Here is a 24569-nt window from a genome sequence, read left to right on the forward strand (position 1 = left end):
GTCAAGGTACTACCCCAGTCAAGCTGGTCCATATTTTGAGCAGGAAATTTCAGTAATTATATAGTAGTAGTAGAATATTAAGTACTAGTAAAGAAAATTCTTTTTAACCGACTTCCAAAAAAGGAGGAGGTTCTCAATTCGACTGTATTTTTTTTTTATTTTTTTTTTTATGTATGTTACATCAGAACTTTTGACCGGGTTTCGGAATTTCGACAAATTTTGTTTTAATCGAAAGGTGGTGTGTGCCAATTGGTCCCATTTAAATTTATTTGAGATCTAACAATTACTTTTCGAGTTATATCTAATAATGCGTTTTTACTTGACGCTTTTTTCGTCGACCTACGTTGTATTATACCGCATAACTTTCTACTGGATGTACCGATTTTGATAATTCTTTTTTTTTGTTGGAAAGGGGATATTTCTAGTTTGGTACCGTGATAAGGAAACCAGGATCTGATGATGGGATCCCAGAGGAATCGAGGGAAACTCTCGAAAATCCGTAATAACATTTTACTGGGTGTACCGATTTTGATAATTTTTAATTTAATCGAAAGCTGGTGTTTATCATGTGGTCACATATAAATTTTATCGAGATCTGATAACTACGTTGTATTACTTGTCGATGTAATTGAAGTCGGTTTTTTTTTCGTTTGCGAGCAAACACAATTATGTACATATAAGTTAGTCTACTAAAAGTTGTATTGTATGATAGGTAAGGTCTTGTAATTTTTTTTTTGATAAAATGTTGAAGGATCTTATCAAGATGATTAAGGACCAGATTTTTATTGCTGGCTTAGTGATGAAAACTATTAAAAAAAAAAACTGGAAACTTGTAACGAGTGTTCAGATCTACTTTGTCCTTCTATAAACGTAAACTAATAATAGTGCGATGAAATAAAACATGCTTATTTTATAATCTGTTTCTCCATTCCAGTGACTTTAATCTAACTGACAGACGTTGTTTTAGCTGTTGAATAAGAATATGAGAAACCAGAATTGTTGTTCATTAAAACCTTATTTTGAAAATTTTAGAAAAAAACTGATTTCAATGTACTCTTTACAAAAAAGAGGTTTTATGTGTAGGTTAACTTCAAAATAATTTAAATATATTAAAAGGATTATAGAAATGGTTATTTGTAATAAAATCAAACTCTTTAAATGAATATGCGGTATATAGTACAGGCTTTTATTAATCAACACCAACAATGAAACATATGCTTTCTATTAAATTACTTGTTAATACAATTTCTTTTCTAATCTATTTTCTAAAATGAATTTTAGTAAATTGAGCCAAAGCGTATTTTTTTAATTCCGTTTATAACAATTTTTAAAGAAAAATTATTTCATAATGGACATAGCTTATGTAACAGAAATTTTGAGAACTCGTAGGTGTGGTACATAAAAAAAAACATTGTCGAACATATTTTAAAAAGTTTCTGTATTAAAGGGTTGATTTGTTAATAAAGAAGAGAAAAAAAATAAAATTAAATACAATAAATCATTGTCTATGTCCAAATACTTGTAAACGTTTAAAAAAATTGATATTAAAATCAAATGAATTTCGATATTAAATCTTTGTTAAACATACTTATTCTATATATTACAAAGTCAATTACAACCCAGCCTTGTAAATTGACTCAATCATGGAGTATTAAACGAAACGATTACGATTTGGTTAAATAAAGGGTCAGTCCATTTGGCTAGTTCAGTTTTCTTCTGATGCTGCTCTCTGAAAAAAAAAACAATTTACTGACTATATCTAAATCTAAGACAATATTAAAATAACAAAAAAAAAACCTGTCAAATTAACCCTGTCATAATGTAATGACAGGTTTAATTTTAGACGCCAAAAGGTTAAAGGTACGGTGTTAATACAACAACGTTTTTGGTTTCAAGTAACTATCAATCTATTGTTGGTGTTACAGTATATTTTATAATACAAGCAGCACATGTCTATGTTCGAAAAAAAAAAAAACCATTTTTACTTTTACACCATTCCTTTTACCCTCTGACAAAAGAACTTTATATTGGAATAAGTCTTTCAGTGTCCTAGTTATGTGAACTTTAGATGTGCAAAGTTGGGAGTAGATTTAATTTTAATAAATTGTTTGGGTATGAAAATATAATGCAAGGCCGCTACACACACAGACAGCTAATAAAAAAAATTGGCATTAAAATATCAACCGCCATTTTTTTCCGAAATATCTCCAGCATAAAATAATAATAATATTATTATTATTAAATTGACCCCATAACAGTTTTGTCAAAAGTGAAGATTTTATGTAATAAAATTTCTTGCCATGATTTGCCAAAACTTCATCCTGGACAGCGTATCATCATCCAGCATTGGTTTAGCTTCTGCAGTTCTCGCGTTAAATATCATTGGGACCTCCTCGTTCTCGCTTCTGGGAATTAAATGTTATATAATAAGAACATTGTACTTGTATGTAAAAAATGTTTTTAATATGGATGATTTTAAAATATTCCGGAGTTGGTATAAGCGAATATGATGGTAATTATATTCAAAATACTGTAATGGTATTCTCATTATGTTGATATAAATACATTAATTTTAAAGTGAATGTTAATTTTAATAAAACAATTACAAAATATCTAAATATCTATCAAACTTAAATTTTTTAATAATAATAATAATAATAATATATTTATTTCGGACTTACAAATTATAAACAAAATATATAGTGTTAGGTACAAAAAACTTAGAACTAAACTTACAACTAAGTTAGTAAAACTTATAAATGTAATATAATAATTTCTTCCTATGGGACCCCTGTGCTAAAGATTATAGTTAGCAGAAGGAGCATGAAGCTGTACCCAGCGACAAAATAATGGGGAGTCCCATCGGTCGGCCAAGACGTTCAAGATGGCGTTCGATGCTCCGCGTACTCGCGCCCACAACGACGCACACCGCTTTCGAATGATCGCGTGGAAGCAGTCGGTGCGCGCCTCGGCGAACATAGACGACGCGCTACAGAAGCGCGGCAAACCAAACAACATCCTGAACGCGTTGTTGTACTGGACACGGAGTGCACTGTATGCTCGCTGCGTGAAATCGACCCACAGACCGCACGTGTAGAACGATTGACAGTAGGCGTTGAAAAGTGTTATTTTGACTTGTTTACTACAACGCGCAAATCTGTGAATCAACATGTTACATCGAACAGACAGCGCCCTACGCTCTCTTTCAATATCCACCGTGTCTGTCAAGCTCTCAGTGACCCAGTGACCCAGATATTTGAATCGGTCAACTCTTTTCAACTGAGAGCCCCCTAGAGTAACACAAGTTACTCTCCGTTGTCTCCTCGCGCCCGTCGCCCGAAAAACCATGAATTCGCTTTTCAACGCGTTATATCTGAGCCCATGAGCCACTGCGTACTCTTCACATATGTGAAGCAACTTAGTCAAGGCGCCGATCGATGGGCTCAGCAGCACCATATCGTCTGCGTAGCTGATGTTATTGATGCAAGTCCCGCCTACATGGCATCCTATGTAGGTGCTGCTGAGCTCCTCGATCAGCTTATTAATATACAAGTTAAAAAGCTTGGGTGAGGTCAACCCCCCCTGCCTCATCCCACATTCCAACCCGTACTCATCCGATCGCGAGCCAGCCCATTTGACGCAATTCCTCTGGTTGTCATACCAATATTTAAATATTGATATGACATCAAGAGGTAGACTGCTTTCACACCGTAGTTTTCTCCACAACAAATTGTACGATACTAAATCGAATGCCTTCGACAAGTCCAAAAAGCAAGCAAAGACTGGGGTTTTTCGAGCCGTGTAGTACTGCACAGTTTGCTTGAGACAGAAAATGGCACTCTCTGTGGACAAGCCAGGCTTAAAACCAAACTGTAAATCGTGGATTTTAATATTTTCGGCCAGTCTTCTGTCAAGCAAACCATCCAGCACCTTGGCTATAACCGTAGCCAGAGATATAGGCCTGTAATGGGACAAGTCGGAGGCATCCCCCGTTCTATTCTTTATTATAGGTACAACAACAGTATACATTAATTCATTTGGTAGGTAGCAATGGCTTATACATAAATTAAAAAACGTAGCCAGAACTCGAGGTAAGTGCACCCCCGCGTACTTCAGGTGCTCGATACTGAGATCATCGTGACCGGGAGACTTACCTCTGGCCATTCCTTTAATAACCGAGGCGACCTCACCTTCAGAAAACCTAACAGTAAAGTCCCCGTCGCAACACCCAACATCGAACACCTGCGACTCTATAGGGAGGGAAGACTCCACTTTAAAGTGTTCACGGAAGGCATTTGCTATGTCAGACGGATCAAACTTACCATCTACACTCACGGGGAGGCTCGATTTTGGATTAAGCTTATTAGTATTTTTCCAAAATTTATTGAAATTTTTATCAGCATGATTTTGAGCAATAATATCTAATTTTATTTGTTTTTCATTATTTTGACAATATTTTAACTTAGCTTTAAATAATTTTTTCGAGTCACGCATCTTATCATAAATAAAACCAGTGTCCGGTTTACCATACAATAACCAAGACTTATTACTTTATTCAAAGAAGGAAAATTTCCAAACCTCTCAAATATTTCAATCTCAATTTTTATAAAAAATTCGTAACGTTTCTCAATTATTATTATATTTTTGTTCATTATAATTTCAATTTTTACAATCCCATTAGAAAATTACACTTATTCAAAGTCAAGACTATTCATTAAATAATAGTGACAAATATTAATTTATTTTTTAAATATTTAAACGTAACGATTTATAATTAGGTCATAAGAGCAAATCGTCTGTTAGTTAGCAGACAATATATCTGATGTAAAGACGTCTACACTCATCACAAATCTGATTTCAGCTATAATTTTAAAGAATATTTAAATTGGTAAAATATCGTCAGCTATTATATAATAGTATCGCCATCTATGTAATGATATTCACTAACTATGAAGGTACTAACATAATCTTGTTGGATGTTGCGTTATCTTCCACTCGGTAGATGTCGTTTTCGTTCTGGTCTTCAACATTTTGGGCTCGGTTCTGAAATAACAGATGGCGCTTTTTTTTATACTGTATTATATGTTTGTGAAAATATAAATAATATATTTTCCCTCCATGAAAATTTATTTTTAAAATGAGATAAGGACGATCGAAGTTTATTGTTTTTTAATTACGTAGATACTTAAAACAAGTCAACAGTTTTATAGTTTATGATTATGGAACTATCCCACACACTACCTTATCTGTTAGAAGTATAACTTTGCAAACTTATTAGATGGGTTCGAAATTGTATCAGAAAACTAATGGTACTTATACACAACAACATATTTTTATTATCAAAATAATCATAAAATGTTCATTTAAATTTGTTCCATATTTTAATTTAAACGCATTAATTTGACGAAAAAAAAAGTATAGCCATCTTCGGTAAATTGGGCGAAACAGGTAATCCAATATAAAAATAATTTTTCGATTAGAACCAGTAATTACTGAGATGAGGGTGTTTCAAAAAAAAAAAAAAAAAACATTCAATATCGATGAAATTAGTTAATTTTTTTATTTACGCATTTTAATAATAAAAAACGAGTGTGCTTTAGACCACACGACTGAAGTAAAACTTCTACAAAATTTAGGCCTGCATTGTATCTTAGATATACGAAACTTGGCTATGAGAGAAAAATAGAAAGAAAATATGTGCTCGCACCTCTCTCTTGCTCCGTTAACTCGCCCGATCACACTTTTCGTAACGCTCTCGTCATACATTCACCAGCTTATTCCCCAAGTCAATCGTGCATAAAGAAGTTTTACTTCGAAATAATGTAAAGACTCACCATATTATTGTTAGCTGCCATGCGTCGTAGAATCCTAGTGATGTACCAGTCGGGAGCGGAAGAGGGAGCTCTGCCTGAACGCTTTCCGTGGGCTGAAATATATATTGATATGCCATTAAAGCCAGGCGACATGTTTGAAATTTAACACTTCGCAAGCAAAATGAATCAGGAGCCGGGTTTAATGAAATCAGGAAGTTTTAAAAAGTGTTATGTACATGTATCATCAACTATTGACGTAAAGTAAATTAAAATCGATACTATGTCATGAAATAATGCTTAGTAGCTTATTTTCCATATACCAAACAATCTTATTCGTATTCGTATTTTTTATTCTATAGGACATTATCTAAACCATCTCTGTGTTATAAGCTATTAAGCTCAACGAATAAATAAATTTTTTCTTCAATTAATTGGCAATTTAAAGTACAATTGTGTTAGAAACGTCAATGTAGGTATACGAAAAAATAGTCTAGTAAATACGCTGTGTCAAAGACTACTCAAAAAGTAGTCATCAAATCTCGATCAAATTCATACGGGACTAAATGAAAAGCGCCACCTTACAATTAAAAAAAAAGAATAATCAAATCGGTCCAGTAAAAAGTTCTTAGGTAAAAAAAATACATATTTTTTTTAGGTCGGCTATAAAAATAAAATCTAATGTCTATGGCTTGATATTATCACGTTCAAACAAATAAACAAACACTTCCATATAAAAATATCGCTTAATTTAATTTGTATATAGAATATTAATAGAGCACCTAATGCTTTTAATACGCCTGTTGTTTTAATCTTCACATCAACGTGTCGGTAAAGAGACACACAAGAGACAGTTATTTGCCTTTTAAGTCTGCATTTTCTGACAGATACGATTAAATGAAAATCCTATAATGTCATTAAGACATCATTATTAAAGTTTTAATCAAATTGAACGTTTGTTACAAAAAAAATCGATTTCAATTTAAATCAACAAGAAATAAAATCAGAACATTATCAACTTAGGTGGTCGGAAATGAAACAATAAATTATACGTATTTTTAAGGACAATACAAAAAAGTACTTGTCAGTAATCGCTCAAATTTAAATGCCACCACACGAAAAGCTCGCACTTTCGAATAAAAACTTTTTGATTGAAAGATACCTTAGGAGAACTGATATTAATAATCCCGTACAATTATCGCGTAACATTTTTTTTTATATATAAAATAGACGTTTCACAGTTCTTCCAGAAGGATAAAAATAGTTTGCTTGAGATCCAGAAACGCAGAAAAAAGTCCAAGCTTGTTAGATTTTGTACGACAGAGGGCATCGAAAATGGGAACGCTAGAGTAGCAGGGATATCGTGACTACTTAGTCAAGTCAAGCTAATCCATAAAAAAACTATATATCATATCAAGTGCCATGATAAATCCTAATACGTAATTCTGTATGGGAAAACCATTGTGCTTCGGACATCGACTTATCAAAGGCTTAACGGTAGTTTGATAGTAATCACCGAGTCAATATGTCGGCTTATAATAACTCCCATAACACTACATACGTTAGCCGTGATAACATGAATCCTACGCTTTATCATTATAAACCCATAAGTCTAATATCTATTTTAGTAATCCCTTGTTCACGATTTTTATTTTTATTTACGTTTTCTTTTTTTTATGTCACTAGGTCGGCAAACAAGCGTACGGCTCACCTGATGGTAAGCGATTACCGTAGCTTATAGACACCTGCAATACCAGAAGCATCGCAAGCGCGTTGCCGACCCAATCCCCAACCCCCCAGGAGCTCTGGTCACCTTACTCACCAACAGGAACACAATACTGCTTGAAAACAGTATTATTTTGTTGTGATCTTCTGTAAGGTCGAGGTACTACCCCAATATTCGCGTTAAGAAAAGTTTGGCTCTTCGCTGTTACTTCGTCACTTCCTTTGACTGAAATTAAAATGACTGTGTGAAGGATTTATTTTAATTTGAACACGATGTTTTAGTTTTAGTCAGTCAATCAGTTCAGCCTATAGCAGCTAAACATAGGCTTCTCCAAGTTCGCGCCAGATATCCGGTTTTCCGAAATCCTTATCCAGCCTACACCGGCAATCTTACGTAGATCGTCGGCCCAGCGGGCCGGAGGACATCCCATAGTGCGTTTGTCAAGACGCGGGGTTGTTGTTTTTGTTTTAGTTTATTAAGATTTTATTACGTAGTCAAGTTTTGTAGCTAACTTAAGTAATAGTGACGACTCACTATTTTATTAACGCTAATAGACTATAATATAAATAATGTATGCCAGGGATAGCGATATAATGCCACCAATATTTTGGGTACGTCACTGATTACGAAATCATTATTTACTAAGAAAAAAATGGAATCGGGCACTTTATGACAAGAGAAAGCACAGAGTAAAGTAACACAGAGTAAAGTAAAATGATCTTACGTCGACAGAGTGTTGAGGTAAAGAGTTTTGAGTATTTTATTATTATTTTCCACAAAATTAAAATTATTTGTCGGCATACCTATTAAACATTTCTTTACAAAAATGGTACGTTGATGTAGAAAGGTTCGTCTACCTTGATGTATGCTATTATCATAAATTTATTCTCACTGTTTGAAGTGTGCGGGACACACCCGTTGTACAACTGAATTGTTAAAATTTAAAATTAGATAATTGCTTAAATTAACTATTAAATTACTTTTAATCACGTAACTTGCGTTTCTTTCCTAAGGATAACTTTTAACTATAAACTTTTTTATACAGTATGGCACTCGTGTATTGTACTTTTAACTGTAATGACTGACTTGTATCCTGTACAAGCTGCTACGTACCTAGTTACAAGTATACAAATAACTACTTAAACATATAGTATTATATATAAGACTAGCTGTGCAAACGACTTCGCCCGCGTGAAATTTAAAAAATAGTTATTATTCAGAGTTATAAAAAAAAGTAGCCTAAGTTGTTTCTCATTACATAAGCTATCTGCCAGTGAAAGTTTCGTCAAAACCGGTCCAGCCGTTTCAGAGGTGAAATACCGATGAATACCGTAGACGAACAAAGGTCACCGACATAGGCAAATGGGCATGTAATATTTTGGAGAGTACAAGTCCTCGAATGGCGACTATGTCTCGACAAAAGAGTACAGATCACCCTCTAACTGAGTGGGCTGACGACTCGAAGAAGACAGCGGGAAGCTGCTGGATTCAGAGGTCGCAGGACCGGACGGAATGGCGAACATTAAGGGAGGCCTATGGCCAGCAGTGGACTTTTAAATGCGCATGGATGTAAATAGTTACTATTTCTATAACATGTTATTAGAGATCTGAGTAAATTACTCAGCATATAAAATATAATAGCGAATGCGAGTGAATTAAGATTTTTGTTGTACTCATCGAACCTTTTTTTTTAAATTAATTATACGAGCGTCAGTATTGTAAATGCCGTGCCTTCTGTAATTGCGGGTACATAAACAGTTTATCATATTATATATATATTTATAGAATTAGCAAGTTGAAGTGGCAGTGGGCTGGTCATCTGTGTCGCAGGACCGATGACCGTTGGAGTAGACGGGTCCTGGGGTGGAGACCGCGTCTTGGCAAACGCAGTGTGGGACGTCCTCCGGCCCGTTGGACCGACGATCTACGTAAGGTTGCCGGTGTAGGCTGGATGAGGATTGCGGAAAACCGGGATGTCTGGCGCGAGCTTGGGGAGGCCTAGGGTGAAGTGTGTGTGTGTGAAGTGTGAACATTTTATCAAATGTGTTTATGCCAGACAGTTTGCTGTGTGCCTAGTGTTGATGATGCCTTAAATAAATAAATAAATAAATATTGAAAGCTCAAAGTTAATGAATGAATGGAACTTCTATTGCATTTAATTTTGTAACTAAGTATTTATTTTAAAAGAACAATTTATGAGTTAAATTTCATTTAAATGTCTAAAGTAACGAACTGATTATTTGAATACATATTGACATCAATTAATTTGAGAAGACATCTCTGCAAATAATTTAAAATTTATTGACTTACAAAGTTTTGAAATGTATTTCTGTATATTTTTAACCGACTTCGAAAAAAAGAGGAGGTTCTCTATTCGATTGTATTTTATTATGTATGTTACCTCAGAACTTTTACTGGGTGGACCGATTTCAATGATTTTTGTTTTAATCAAAAAATGGTGCGTTTCATGTGGTCCCATTTAAAATTAATTGTGATCTAATGAGTAACTTTCGAGTTACATGTAATAATATCGCATAACTTTTCTTTGTGTGTACCGATTTTGATGATTCTTATTTTAATCGAAAGCTGATGCTTGTCTTGTAGACGCGTTTAATTTTGATCGAGATATAATAAGTATTTTTTTTGTAATATTTGATGACGCATATATATGACTGTGCGTACTCGTGACGCCATCTGTCGCAATTCAGTAAAACTACTTCGGTTCGGACTATCGTCCTACTATAACGATGAGCTATATTATCCACTAGATGGCTTTTATAGTAGCATTTTATTCTTAATAAATAATTTTGATAATTCTTGTTGTAATCGAAAGTTGATGCTTGTCATATGGTCCCATTTAAATTTGATCGAGATCTGATGGCTACTTTTTGATGGCTAATTTTTGATGCTTTTTGAGTAATCTTTGATAACGCGGATATGTGTGTGTATGTGTGTGTGTGTGTGTGTGTGTGTTTGTGTGTATTTAAAGAATGTCTTTGTTCTGTCAATGACTATTCGTATAAATGTATAGTAGATATATACGTGACTAGAACTTCTAAGTTTAGTGTAGGCTTACTTTACCTCAGAGGATAACATGCAAATTTAAACATATTTAACTCTTGGGAACTTACTTTCGCCTTAATTTCTAACCCTTTTCTTCCATGCAAAAGCGCCACAACTACTTCCCTGACTTCTTAACATAGATATTTCTTTAACGTACTTTTGAGTAGTTATTACACTTTAATTACGGAAATGTGTATTGCATTTGTAAGTAATTGTTGTTAAAAACTTAAAAACGACTTCGGTTTATATTGATCTATTCATATAATAAAATGGTAGGAAAGTAAAAACTGTACTGACATTGAATATTTTTTTAAAATAATACTCGGGTTGTTATCTACAAACGATACCGAAGCCAAAAATATAGTTTTTAGAATTTTTGTCTATCTGTATTTGTCTGTCTGTATGTATGGCCGGGATAAACTCAAAAAGTACTGCTTGGATTTACATCAAATTTGGCAAAAATATTATTAAGAAGTCGGGTCAACATATAGGCTACAAATTATCACGCTATCACCTACGGGGAACGAGCAGTAAACCTTTATTTCTTCAACGCATTCTGTAAAAACGTGTAATCTAACGACGCATATTTGAATGTTGTTGTTATTATGTTAATAACCATGCTATAATCTAGCTTCACTCTATAAAAATCACGCAATATAAGTAACTTAGGCCGATAAACATAATAAAATAAATATAAGTAATTTCAAGACAATTTTAAAGCATCGCCATCTATGAGATTTCAAAACCATCATCATCAATCCCTTTTTGGATATTAATAATTGAAATTTGATCATGTTGACAAGGTTAATAGTTGTTTTCAAAAGTTATCGATGGAGCTGTGCATTTTCTTCTTAAAAATTGTATCGTTAATTCGTTTCAGAGATAGGCAAGACAAAAATGTGTTTATATAAGTTTCAAGCTGCTTCATCTACGTCTTATCTGCTTCAGTTACAACTTATGACTTAATTCAGCAGAATCACCATAAAGCCATTTATTTAAAGCAGGCTGAAAATAAGCATTTTTGAAGGTCAATTTTACAAAAGAAGTCTCCCTCTGTTATTGCACTTTCTGTAGATATAAAATGTAAAGAAGAAACGGGTAAATGAATATTATTAACTGACTTCAAAAAAGAAGGAGGTTACTTAATTCGATCGTATATATTATGTATGTTCGGGGATAACTTCGTCGTTTATGAACCGATTTTGATATTTCTTTTTTTGTTAGAAAGGAGATATCCCTGGTGTGGTATAATGATAAGGAAACCAGGATCTGATGATGGGATCCCAGAGAAATCGAGGGAAACTCTCAAAATCCACATAACTTTTTCGTGGGTGTACCGATTTTGATGATTTTTAATTTAATCGAAAGCCAATGTTTATCATGTGGTTATATTTAAATTTGCCTGCAAACACAATTATTTAAAAAGGTATAATCGTAGGTTTTTTTGGTACTGTATAGCGTTCACGCAGACGACGTCGCGGGCAGCAGTTAGTAACTAATAAAATGAGGTCATCAACATATTCGAAATCAATTATTTTTTTAGGTTTTTACAACTAGGTAACCTAATAGGTAGGCAAAGCCGTACAGTTTGCCCGACGATAAGTGATTAACGTAACGTATAGACGCTTACAACTCCAGATGCATCGTAAGCGTATTGACAAGTATATTTTCCGGTGCATAAAACAGAGGGATTTTCACCGATGACAGAAAAAAGGTAACAATGAAAGTGGAAACGAAGGGTCGGGTCTTGTGGTCGAAGAGGTTCGAACCTAGGACCCGCTTCTGGTTTTGAGAGTCATGTCGATTGACACAAGTATATAATCGGCTAGCATAAATAGGAATTAGCACTATAATATCATCATTAGTAATATCTGTTCAAGTTAGTTTAATCCAATAATTTGAGATTTATCTATACAAATAAATAAAATTGGAGTGTCTGTTTATAATATTAAAATAACCGCTTTTTACTAAATGCATATGGATGTATACACGATACATATACCGAAATAATATTTTTACAATTTTTGTCTGTCTGTCTGTTTGTTCCAGCTAGTCTAATAAACGGCTAGACCGATTTTGACGGGACTTTCACTGGCAGATAGCTAATGTAATGAGGAGTTACTTAGGCTACTTTTATTTTCGAAATTTATTTATTTTATAACTCTGCGATCTGAAATTTTTTTTTTTTTTGTTAAATTCCACTCGGATAAAGTCGCGGGCACAGCTAGTTAATAAATAAAATCATCTCTTCCCTTTGTTTTTCTCATCCACTAATGTTATATAATTAAATAAAGAATAGTTAGAGGCAGGACAAAATATGTAGTGAACCCCACTCTGAGTACCAATGGCGATGTATGAGTAAGTATGCGCCATGAAAGTACGAGAAAAGAGAAAGCGAAAACTGGTATGAAAGATAATAGTAGACAAAGATCTCTCACCCTAACTTGTAAAAAGAGTTAAGAATCTCCTCCATTCTTTGAAATTTAATAACAAAATAAAATATCAAAATATTTCAATCATATACAAAAATAATAATTCTCGTTAATTACTTAGGTACATCATTAACTTTTTTCATATTATTCACCACTCACGTTTGTAATATGGCGAACATTTTCAACGAGAGTTTACTTTATTTTCAACTAGATAGCGCTGTACGCAGTTAAATCGCGCTAGCGAAGTGTTCATCTGGCAATACAAGAAACTCTGACTATCCAGTAAAGGTATAAGGTCTAACACTACCCATAATAAAAATAAAATTTTTGAAGGGCGTTGTTTTTAGATAACGCCACTCCAATTGAGAATTACACACTCTTTATAGTTTATATTGGATATTGGATGAGAAACAAAGTACTTCTTGCTCTTTGAAGGTTACCATTTTAACGCTCTTTCAAAATTATCTATTTACACTTCCTATAGTAATGTGATGTTTTGTTAGCTTGTAAAAATCTATTATCATTACAGCCTATACAGTCCACTGCTGGACATAGGCCTCCACAAGTTTACGCCAAAAATAACGTGAACTCATGTGTTTTACCCATAGTCACCACGCTGGGCAGGCGGGTTGGTGACCGCAGTACTGGCTTTGTCGCACCGAAGACGCTGCTGCCCGTCTTCGGCCTGTGTATTTCAAAGCCAGCAGTTGGATGGTTATCCCGCCATCGGTCGTCTTCTTAAGTTCCAAGGTGGTTGTGGAACCTTGTTATCCCTTAGTCGCCTCTTACGACACCCACGGGAAGAGAGGGGGTGGCTAAATTCTTTAGTGCCGTAGCCGCACAGCAAAATCTATTAATATTTAATAAATTGGCAATTTTTTTTTAAATTAAACTGATTGTATTCAAGAAAAAAAAACAATGGAACCTTTTTTGGGCGCCTTTTCCATAATAATTCGGATATCGGGATATACATATCAATTAAGTCAAAGTCAATTGAACACACAACACTGTTAAATATAACTTAAGAAATTATCCGTCATATCTCGCTCAGATTTAAATAGAACGACAGATTTTAAGGATTTTTTGAGGTCCTATATTTAGTTTGCTTATTACATGGTTTAAAGTTAGTTTTTAGTTAGTTATAACTATATATAAAAGTTAGGAAACTAGAAAAATACACAAACGGGCTTATGTTGTCATATAGGTGTTCCTTGATATCAGGGAATCTATCCACCAATCTGAATTGGAGCAGCGTGGTGGATTAAGCTCTGATTTTTCTCGTATATGGGAAAAGAGGTCTATGCCCAGTAGTGGGATATTACAGGCTGAAGCGTAGCTTAGTTATACGAATAATAATTCATGTGCCTAAAATCAAATCCCTGATTTAATAACAAACTTATCATTTCGCATAATTATTACATAGTCCACATTTTGCAACTGCCGGTGTGTTCATAATTAAGTATATATAAGTTAGCACTTAGTTACATTTTGATAAAAAAGGGGTATTTTACGAAACTTGTAGTTCTGCTGATAGTCTACGATAGTACAAATATGTAGATTAATAAATTTTTAACTTTTAAGTATTTAGGCTCTAAATAAAGTTGACACTTAGCAATATCTATGCCATATAGTTGCAGCCAGTAAGCACTCGGCAAATGAAAACGTTTTTGGTGTTAGTTTCAATGCAATTATCTGAATGAACGATTAACGAGAAATGCGAAAAAATCTATAAATAATTTGTAAAGAGTTTTAAAGAATCAATCAATGGCACAATTATTGTGCAATTATTGCAAATTGCAATATCGGACAGCGTTAAGAAAGTATATTGTGCATTGTAGAAATAAGTGTTAATTTTTTTTAATAGCATTATCACAGCATTTGAACTTTTAAACGTTTTTTGAATATCATATCAAAAATCGACCGTTCCAGCGGGGATCGAACCTGCATCTCCGACTGACCGTGTCGGTGCTCTAGCCAATTAAGCTATGGAACGATGTATTCGTTAGATCGAAATTTTTGATATGATGATTTTATATTCGGTTTAAGCGAACCGTGGCACCTATTCAAAGTTAGTAAAAGTGGTAAGAAAAAAAATTTAAATCTTTGACAGGAGACGACACCACGCTATTTTTGAAATTGAACTCTTATTTCACTGGCGGATATATTTGTAAATATATATATTTAAGTTCAACTGTGATTAAATCGAAACAAACCTACGAAAGATAGTTAAGTGGGTTGCAAATAATTTCGTCCAATAATTGAAAATAATGAAATAACGTACAAGCAATTAGGATGGAATACACAATTAATAGTTTTGACGGTAATTGTTTGATTAATTTCTCTGTATGTTAATTTCATCATTACAGCCTATACAGTCCACTGCTGGACATAGGCCTCCACAAGTTTACGCCAAAAATAACGTGAACTCATGTGTTTTGCCCATAGTCACCACGCTGGGCAGGCGGGTTGGTGACCGCAGTACTGGCTTTGTCGCACCGAAGACGCTGCTGCCCGTCTTCGGCCTGTGTATTTCAAAGCCAGCAGTTGGATGGTTATCCCGCCATCGGTCGGCTTCTTAAGTTCCAAGGTGGTTGTGGAACCTTGTTATCCCTTAGTCGCCTCTTACGACACCCACGGGAAGAGAGGGGGTGGCTAAATTCTTTAGTGCCGTAGCCACACAGCACAGTATGTTAATTTAGATCAAAATTATGTTGACGTGGATATAGAGTTTAAATTAAATATATGACAGAGAGAGATAGATGTAATTTTTAAACGTATTTACTCTGGATAAACTGTGTATTATTATTTTATAATTTTTGAATATAGGTAATATTCATAGAGTCGTCTTCTCTATTATTACCTATGTAATTAAATTATAATAATATTAAGTATTTAAATATCTCGTTTCCTATTATTGAGGTATATTCAATAGTTAAATTATAATCTTTTTTCTTATTAAAATCATTCATTATTATCTTTTAAATATAGACTAATATTACAAAACTTTTAAGTTTATTTGTTTGAACGCGTTAATAAGTTTCATTCATTCAGCTTAATGGCTTCCAACAGTGCCAAACTAGCACAGATGATTTCGCCAATGTCACGTAGAATGGAGAAGACACGAAGGAGATTAATCGGTGCGTTAATAAGTTATTCGGGGTATTATAATTTTTGACAATTTAAATATGCGAAGCATATTCACAATGTATAAAAAAAAACTATAAATCAATTTTTACTTACCTCCCCAGCACGAGTGTCCGTAACTTAAACAGGAACCTGTAAAATAGTGAAATTTAATTGTAATTGTATAAAACCAAATACGAAAAGACTATTAAAAAGATACACAAATTTTAAATGTTAATTACATGCGTACATTTTTATTTTTTTGTATCTTTTTTACCCTATTACAGGGAAAAGAAGATAATGAATTTGACAGTCTACGAATTTATACATGCAAGTGACATTGTAACTTAGTTGAAATCTTTTTGAATAAATTTTCTTACACTTACGATATCGGCAATTGAGTATAAAGGCCAAGTTCAAGTGAAAATAAGGAAATGATTTTTTACGTATAATTCGAAAACGGCAAACGATAATAAGTAATGATTTCTAGTAGAGTCAATTATCTATAACAAAGGTCCAGAGGTACTTAAATGTAAGAGTTTTTAGGAAGTACTCTAGGCTCCTTTTAAGTAATGTTTTAGTAAAAGTTGACTAGCAAAAGAATTCTTACGATTCGCTACTTAAAGACTTCTATACGGATAAACATTTTTTATACAACTAGGTCAGCAAACAAGCGTACGGCTCACCTGATGGTAAGCGAGAGAAGAGTCACAAGTCCCTCTCCCCTCTTTGCTCTGGTCACCTTACTCACCAACAGGAACACAACACTATTTGAATAGAGTATTATACAGCTGTGATCTTCTGTAAAGTCAAGGTACTTCCCCAGTCGGCTGCTCCATATTTTGAACAGGATATATCCTGCTAGGTCCTACTTCAACACACATAGATGATCGTGTTAAAATTTAAAGTACCTATGTATTAGATGGTCAATGCATACATTCACATATAACTTCGAAATATATTCATATAAACAATATACGCAGACTCGGGATGCAAATTGCAATCCTCAAGCTGAAAACAGGATCAATTCCAATTTCGTCAACTGACATACCGAAGTTGTTATACTATAGTAACTCGTTAACCTCGACTATTTATAACTATATAAGAATTTTAATTTAAAAATAAAACCAACTCATATAATAAAACACGTAGAGCTAAATAAAATAAAACATTTAAACGATATGTCAAATTTTAAAACATAAATACTATGCTGTTAATAAAAAAAAAAACGAATATTCGACAAACGTTTGTATGTCAATTTAAATGTTGGTGATCCATGTAGGAGACTCATATCCAGAATTTAAAATAACGAAAATGATGAAAACGTCACATTTTTGTCGTAAAACAAGTTATATAAAACTCGGATGCTTTAATATAATTTTAGGTTAAAAAGAAATGACGTGACCAAGGAAAAACAATTCTATTTTCAATAATAAAACAAAGTCCGTAATAGTTTATACCACTTACTATACTTAGCTAAGTTATAAACTCATAAACAATAAGCAGATAAAATGCATCAAGTACTACTTAAGGCTATAAAGGGATATGTATACCGTAAACATGCCATCACTGGATGCACTATGGGAGTGTCCACGTAATGTAAGTCCATAACCTCTATTAGCGGTAACTAAGTTGACCTGAGTGTGTCTAGGTATTGTTAAGACGCTTTGTGAGGGCTTGTATTGTTGTTAATGTAAGTCTTTGTAAAACTGTTAATATATCTACGAGGAGTATGACTTGAAATATTGTATTGAAAACTCTAGTATTTATAATGAAACAACTTTGTGACCATGGTTGTTGTAAAATATTAAACGTCGGGCATGTAAAAATAATAATAATAATAATAATAATAAAAATAAAAATACCTAATAAAATCTCAATCTTGTTTCACTATAATGAGTGAAATTCGCGTTAACATTAGAAAACTCTAGTCTTGTTCTATTTTTGAATCTACAATTAAAAAGTATTTGAAAATGTTGTTTTCTCATATTTTGTTCTAGTGTTTGTATTATGCCTTGAAATAATCTTGTGAAGCGTGTTTTATTATTTATTTGTTCATTGGTTTTTATGAGTTTTTTTTAAAGATTTATTTAAGATATTTTGTGGTTAATAAGATTTCATTTATCGGGAAGTATTTACTACTTAATATAAGATTTTTTTTGAATTGAAGGACGTTATTATAAATAAATGAAAAAAGCGAAATCTTCAAGCTAGATCGTATTGCAGTATGCTTCATAATTTCGATTATTTATGTATATATAAAACAGAAATTTCTCTTTATAGTCCTTCATATAATCGCGTCTAATTTTCCTTGATATCTAACTTTTTTTAACGTTTAAAACACTATTAAAAGATTTCATTTCTATCTGTCCATGCTAGTTATAGATAACTTTAATAATTAAAACTTGGAATTCTTAAAGAATAAGTGCTAACTGCGGTCTTTATAAGAATAACATACATATAGTAAAAATTTTAAGAATATTGTTATTATTAGCTCTGTTATTTTTTAGCTTATAGCACAACATATATCTAGAATTAAAAACTGTACCATCTTGTATCTTCTTCTTTACCAGATTCTTACTTTTTTCATATTTAGATTTTTATTATAAAGGTTAAGGTAAAATAAAAGTTGAGAACCCTTACTTCAAGGTATAAACTTTTACTATGCTACTGCAAAAATACACTATAATATAAAAAGAACACATAATATCAAAATGGATGAAACAACTTAAAACGTCTAGTAGATAAAAAACCGACTACAATGTCATAGATTGGTATACAACGTAGAAATAATCAATGAAATACCTTGTTAGAGACAACTCAAAATGGTTCAAATCAAGATCAGACCTCAATCATCCAAACTAAAAAAATAAATAAATAAATAGGATAACACAACAAGCATCAGCTTTCGATTAAATGTAAAGAATCATTAAAATTGGTATGCCGAGTAAAAAGTTATGAGGTAACACAAAATTACAGTCGAATTGAGAGCGCCTTTTTTTGAAGCCGGCTAGCACTAAGTAAAAATTATATGGAGCGTATATTCAAATTTTAAACGCTTTCCTGTCTTCTACTCACGCGAGCGTAAATGATTTCCCAGGCGTAAATTTTTATTAGTGCATTATTTCTTTGAACCTATTGTGTCATAGTATGTTAAATTATTGTCTACATTCTTTTGTGGATTTGTTTGTCTTTATACGGTTCTGTGAATTCAGTTTTCATATGTTTAACATGCATGTGACTAGCCCGTTGGCGCAGTTTGTAGTGACCCTGCTTTCTGTTCCGGAGGTTGTGGGTTCGATACTTCAATTCCCACCCCAAATCTGGGTGCAATATATATATTTATTTATATATGTAATATTTATTTGTATGTTTATCGAAAAAAAATGTAGCTATATCAGGTGGCTGTTACCTATAACACAAGTGTTAAGTTGCTAACCCTACGAACAGATGACGTGTATGTTGTAAATATAAAAAAAAAAAAAATTAATAGATACACACAGTTGACTGTTTCTCGGATAGACAAGTTAATGCCTGTTTTTGTAACAGCTTATGTTGCCACATTTTTTTATAAATGTACATATATAAATAATTACCTATATATAATATACTCTGATTCACTGTAAACTACGCAACGAACCACTCAAACTCACTAAGTTATATTAATTGTTTTTAATGGTTTAGCACGATTTTTATTTCTGAACCTATTGTTAATACAATTCGTCTACTTTCGTTGTAAAAACGTGTCAACGATTGTCACGTCGTTGATATTGTATTTTTTATTTAAAATCATCATATCTACGATTCTAATGAACCTTCACTTAACAAATGAATCTTAAAATTGCATGTCCATCGCTTTCCTGCAGTCTCTTTGATAAATGAGGTTAGCAATTGCTAATGGCAATTATTAGTCATTGGTATAAATGCTCCAATTATTGAAAGTCTTTCATCACTCTTAAAAGTAAAAGTTTAAATCTAATTTCGCATTTTGGGTGGAGCGTTTTTAGAAATATTAATGTGTAACAACAAATTTTCGTGCGGAAATACATTAAGGAATGTTTCATAATTAAAAAGATAGATACGGTATTGTTTGAAAAAAAAAAAATCCACAGTAAATTTATTAACATTTGGGAAAGATACAAGGACTAGCATGGCGAACACGAGCGCACGGAATAGGCGCAATGCCACGATTTGTTTATTAAGAGATAATTTAACTTATAATTATTTAAAACTTGTTTCAGAATTGTGTTGTATGTTGTTGTTGTGTCTATTATTGTTTATTTTTTTTTATATTATTTGTATTCCAGTTTGTGAGTGATTTTGAATACAAACGTATTTTTTCTTAAACCAGAGCAAAAGAACCTGAACTACGAATGAATGCAACAAAACTATTGTTAAATTATTTAGTGTTACCGTGTTATGTTTTTAAATACAAAATCGATGCTTTACACTTTCTAGTTTTTACTTTTCCAATTACAATAAGATTTTTTTTTAATTTTTTTGTATGTATACCGAATCAAACTAGGTTTATTAATAATATTTAAATTACAAATAACAGTAAACTAATAAATCCTATATACAATAAAAAGAAAGAACAAAAACACATATATACAAAAGAATGACATACGATTAAAATGAATTAATATATGTGCATACTCAGTTATATTAATTAAATATCAGCCTTGACAATGCACTTGGCTTGTTAAATAATGTGTAAAACTTCCGCGAAATTGAACGAGGTTAAGCACTAAACAGTTTCTATGTAAAATATATTAAAAAAAAATATTATTAAACAATTATAATGCAACATGCACTGTTATGAGCGCCTGGGTGCTTTTATAAAATGATAATTTCTATTCGACCAGCGTGTTAAGCACTCAACTATGTGTGCAGAGAAGTGAACAACAGAGGTAACAGTTATTTTTATGTATAATAAACGCATTACTAACATATCAAAAATCTTGAGTTATCTATTTGTTAGTATTCTAATAATATTTTTTTTTGGAAAAGATTACTAAACGTACAGACGCTTGTCACTTATATTTAATGCTGACTTATTTATTGCATAAAGTTTCTAACACTCCTTAGTAAAGAGAAAGAGTATAGGAGTGAGTTAAAAGAGAAAAAGATAGGTAGAGTAGTCGAGAAAAAGAGAGAAAGAGATTGAAAAGAATACGTAGACAAATAAGGAAAAACTAGCTCATTCACTTTGAGAAGAATTACTACCGTAGTTCTTTGAATAATTATCCGGAAGAATATCATACCGGTCAAGCTTGCCGTATATAAGTAATTATAGTTTAATTATTATATTTTTTTTTTGTTTCGGATGATAGAAATAAAACGATATTTAAATCCAATGATTGAAGATCGAATTTAATCAGATAATTTTAAAAAAAGGTTCGTCGATATTTCTAGATTTCTGATGTGTCAGTTTTGATTGCGTTTATCATAATAATAATATATCTACAGTGCAATGAAAAAAAGTATTACAGCAACATGCAATCGTCATACTGCTCTCACGTGGCTCATGAAAAATTAAAAACAACAACTTCACGACAGCCCAAACAAAATGTATTTTTTTTTTGCTTTTATAGATGTAGTTAAATTTTCACATTTTTTGGAATTTTCAACAGATTTATATAGATTTGAAAATTCTTCACTTTGTCTTTAGACAGCATTCTATAAGTCTATGGGCAAACGTGTTTTTAATATTTTGAAGATTTTAAAGCTTACTTGAATAAAAAGTTTTAATTATGGCTAATACGACTATAAATTCATATAACAATGACTAATTCTTTTAAAATGATATTTTTCTTAAAATTGTCGTTATATTTACAAAATAAACAGTGTGTACAGACTTATTTATAGTGTATGTAAAAAATCTATTCATGACAACTATTCGAAATACTAGAAACATTGAGCCATGATCAGCAGTATACCCTGACATACCTCCGCGTTGACTTCGCCAGCCGTTGACTTTCTGAATAAGATTCGATGCCTTGCTACCTCTACTGTTAATTCTCTGCTCTGTGGATTATACAGATTATAAATAACACATTTTAATTTAGGCGGTAATTTAAATGTAAAACAAGTATTTGCATGTTTTTTTTTAAGTTTCCAACAACGATGTTGTTATTTTAATTTAATTTATTTTAAATAATTATTTATTAACAATGTTTTGTCAATTCTTAATTTTCAAATGGTTATGTTTTAACGCAAATGCGTGGTTTACTGTGTTCAAAATTACAAGGAATTATCCTTAATTTAATCAGATAAACATCAAAAACCTATACGAAAATTTTATTAATAAATAACACTGAGCCAGCACGTGACGCTATTAAGTAAAAAAGCATTATTTAATTCCTTAGGGCTTACGCCATTTCAGAACAACTTTATGTAACTTGTAAAATGATTTGAATACACTTTTCAAACACTTTTAAATTTTATTTATATAACTAAATGTTAATATCATAAAGGATTATTAACACTATAGAAGTAATATCATTTGTATAAAAAGTAAAGTGCTTCTAGCTTAATGTAAGTTTAGTAAAAAATCATGCAAATATGTGCATATGTGCTAATTTTTTTTACATAAGAATGAAATAAATTTTTTTCGTATAATTTCTGAACCGTCTTATAAAATACAATTTTATACCTCGGTAGTTTTTTCACGGCAGAAATGACAAATACTTACCAAAAAGTACTGTGTAACCGTTTTGTTGCATTTAGTTTTGTTATATGTTTTAATTGTTCAAGCATAATGTATTTTAGATCTTTGTGTTTTTATGTAAAATAAATAAATAAAAATATTTATTTTATATTATAACAACAGTATTCAAAATAATATTGAGGTAGTAGTCTCGACCGCATTTAACAATCTCCTTCATTAATCTACATTCTATGCGATATTGACGAGATTATCTGTGCTCTATTAGTACAGACAATACCAAAAATCATTCATTTTAACATACGAATGAAAGAACTTTCTCTTCTCCGATTGTGGATGTTTCTTTTACTGATTTTAAATATTTTTGTGTTTATTTATGCTTTCTGCTAAGGCTAGCTAGGTATATGCGCTATTTTGTTATTATTTCTTATTCCGTGTGATATTGTACTATTTGTTTTCTAAACACAAATAAATAAAGTTAGTTGCTCTAAAAATAAACGTTTTTATAAGAATTCTTGGGGATTTTATTCCTTTCTACTTTAATAACGATATTGAGAGAGAGCGTAGGGCGCTGGCGGTGAGAAACAATATGCTCGCACGCAGGTTCGCACGTGGTACTGCGGCTGTCAAAATTACCCTATTCCGGGCTTTTTGTCAATCCTTTTACTCGGGTGGTCTGTGGGTAAGCTACACGCGTCGAGCCTACAGCGCACTACGTATTCAGTATAATAATGCCTTCAGAGTGCTGTTGCGGCTACCGCGGTTTTGCAGCGCCTCAGGAATGTTCGCGGATGCTCGGGTCGATGGATTTCACGCGATTATGCGTAAAAAAGCATCGTCTCTGCTGCGGCGCATGAGGGCCAGCAACAACAGCATTCTGAGGACAATCACGGCTCGTCCTGATTGTTCTATTCAAAAGTACTGGATAGAAACAATGACGGGCCAACTAAAATGATTATTTTTTTTTTATCATCTTACTAACAATAACTAACATAGATTATAAGTAAATATTGTTACTAACACACTAATACACTATGGATGTTCACGTCTGAAAAAAACGCTTATTATTATTATTATTATTTAAACGTGAGGGAAAACTAATAATAAGTATTAAAATATTACAGTAAGACTAATAAATTACTCTTGCAGTGAAACAAAGATGCACGACCGCGCCCTGCAATATAATGTCATTTTAAATGCTTATTGAGCTTGTACTCGTATAGGGTGAATTGCCTTTCGAATTATTTTCAAGCCGATTACAGGGCGACCGTTATAGCCACCGCTTGTTTACGTTAATACAAATTGCATTGGAAATATATGGGATTTTTAACCTCGCGCTGTGGACTTTTATTTGTTTAACGATAATGTGTCATACTATAAAGCTTCAGTGTTTTAGTTGTCTCTTCATTTATTTAGGCTAACATTAATTGGATGTGAATAACATTTGAGAGGGGGTTTTTTTTGGAGAATTTTTCGGTATGTAAAATAATTAGTGTTCATCAATCTTCAAGTACCGGTTTTTGAACATAATTTTATGATAGTTACAGATTGTGTAGTTACAACATGAGGCTAAATAGTCAAAATGAGTCGCCAAAATGTATGTACGCGTATGTATGTCGAAACGACCGCACCAAAATTAAGTAAATCTTCTTTTCGTTATTGTCGGGAACGCGTTTATATAAATGAAATTTAAAAAAATGTATTCATTAATAAAAATGGCGTAAATCCACCGAATCAGGTAGTAAAGT

At 32.4% G+C, this 24569-nt stretch overlaps 1 protein-coding gene across 1 annotated transcript; it reads right to left on the bottom strand.

Annotated features, from left to right (window-relative positions):
- Positions 1–1153: 1153 nt before the first annotated feature.
- Positions 1154–22879, bottom strand: LOC123658001 (neuropeptide CCHamide-1). Its single transcript, XM_045593479.1, has 7 exons — positions 22849–22879; positions 22104–22181; positions 16272–16307; positions 5835–5926; positions 4964–5043; positions 2300–2405; positions 1154–1729 (listed from the first exon to the last, which is right to left on the bottom strand). The coding sequence occupies exons 1-7, from the start codon at positions 22877–22879 to the stop codon at positions 1706–1708; spliced, it is 447 nt and encodes a 148-aa protein (XP_045449435.1). The 3' UTR covers positions 1154–1705.
- Positions 22880–24569: the final 1690 nt, after the last annotated feature.

The sequence above is a fragment of the Melitaea cinxia genome, chromosome 11 (assembly GCF_905220565.1).
Source record: "Melitaea cinxia chromosome 11, ilMelCinx1.1, whole genome shotgun sequence".
In the NCBI taxonomy this organism is placed as follows: domain Eukaryota; kingdom Metazoa; phylum Arthropoda; class Insecta; order Lepidoptera; family Nymphalidae; genus Melitaea; species Melitaea cinxia.

Excerpts from the sequence above, each read along its gene's own strand:
- LOC123658001 (XM_045593479.1), bottom strand. The coding sequence starts at position 22,879 with ATGCAACAAAACGGTTACACAGTACTTTTTG. Across the intron at positions 22,182-22,848 it reads CGGTTACACAGTACTTTTTG|AGCAGAGAATTAACAGTAGA; the intron begins GTAAGTATTTGT and ends TATAATCCACAG. Across the intron at positions 2,406-4,963 it reads GCAACATCCAACAAGATTAT|AAGCGAGAACGAGGAGGTCC; the intron begins GTTAGTACCTTC and ends TTTAATTCCCAG.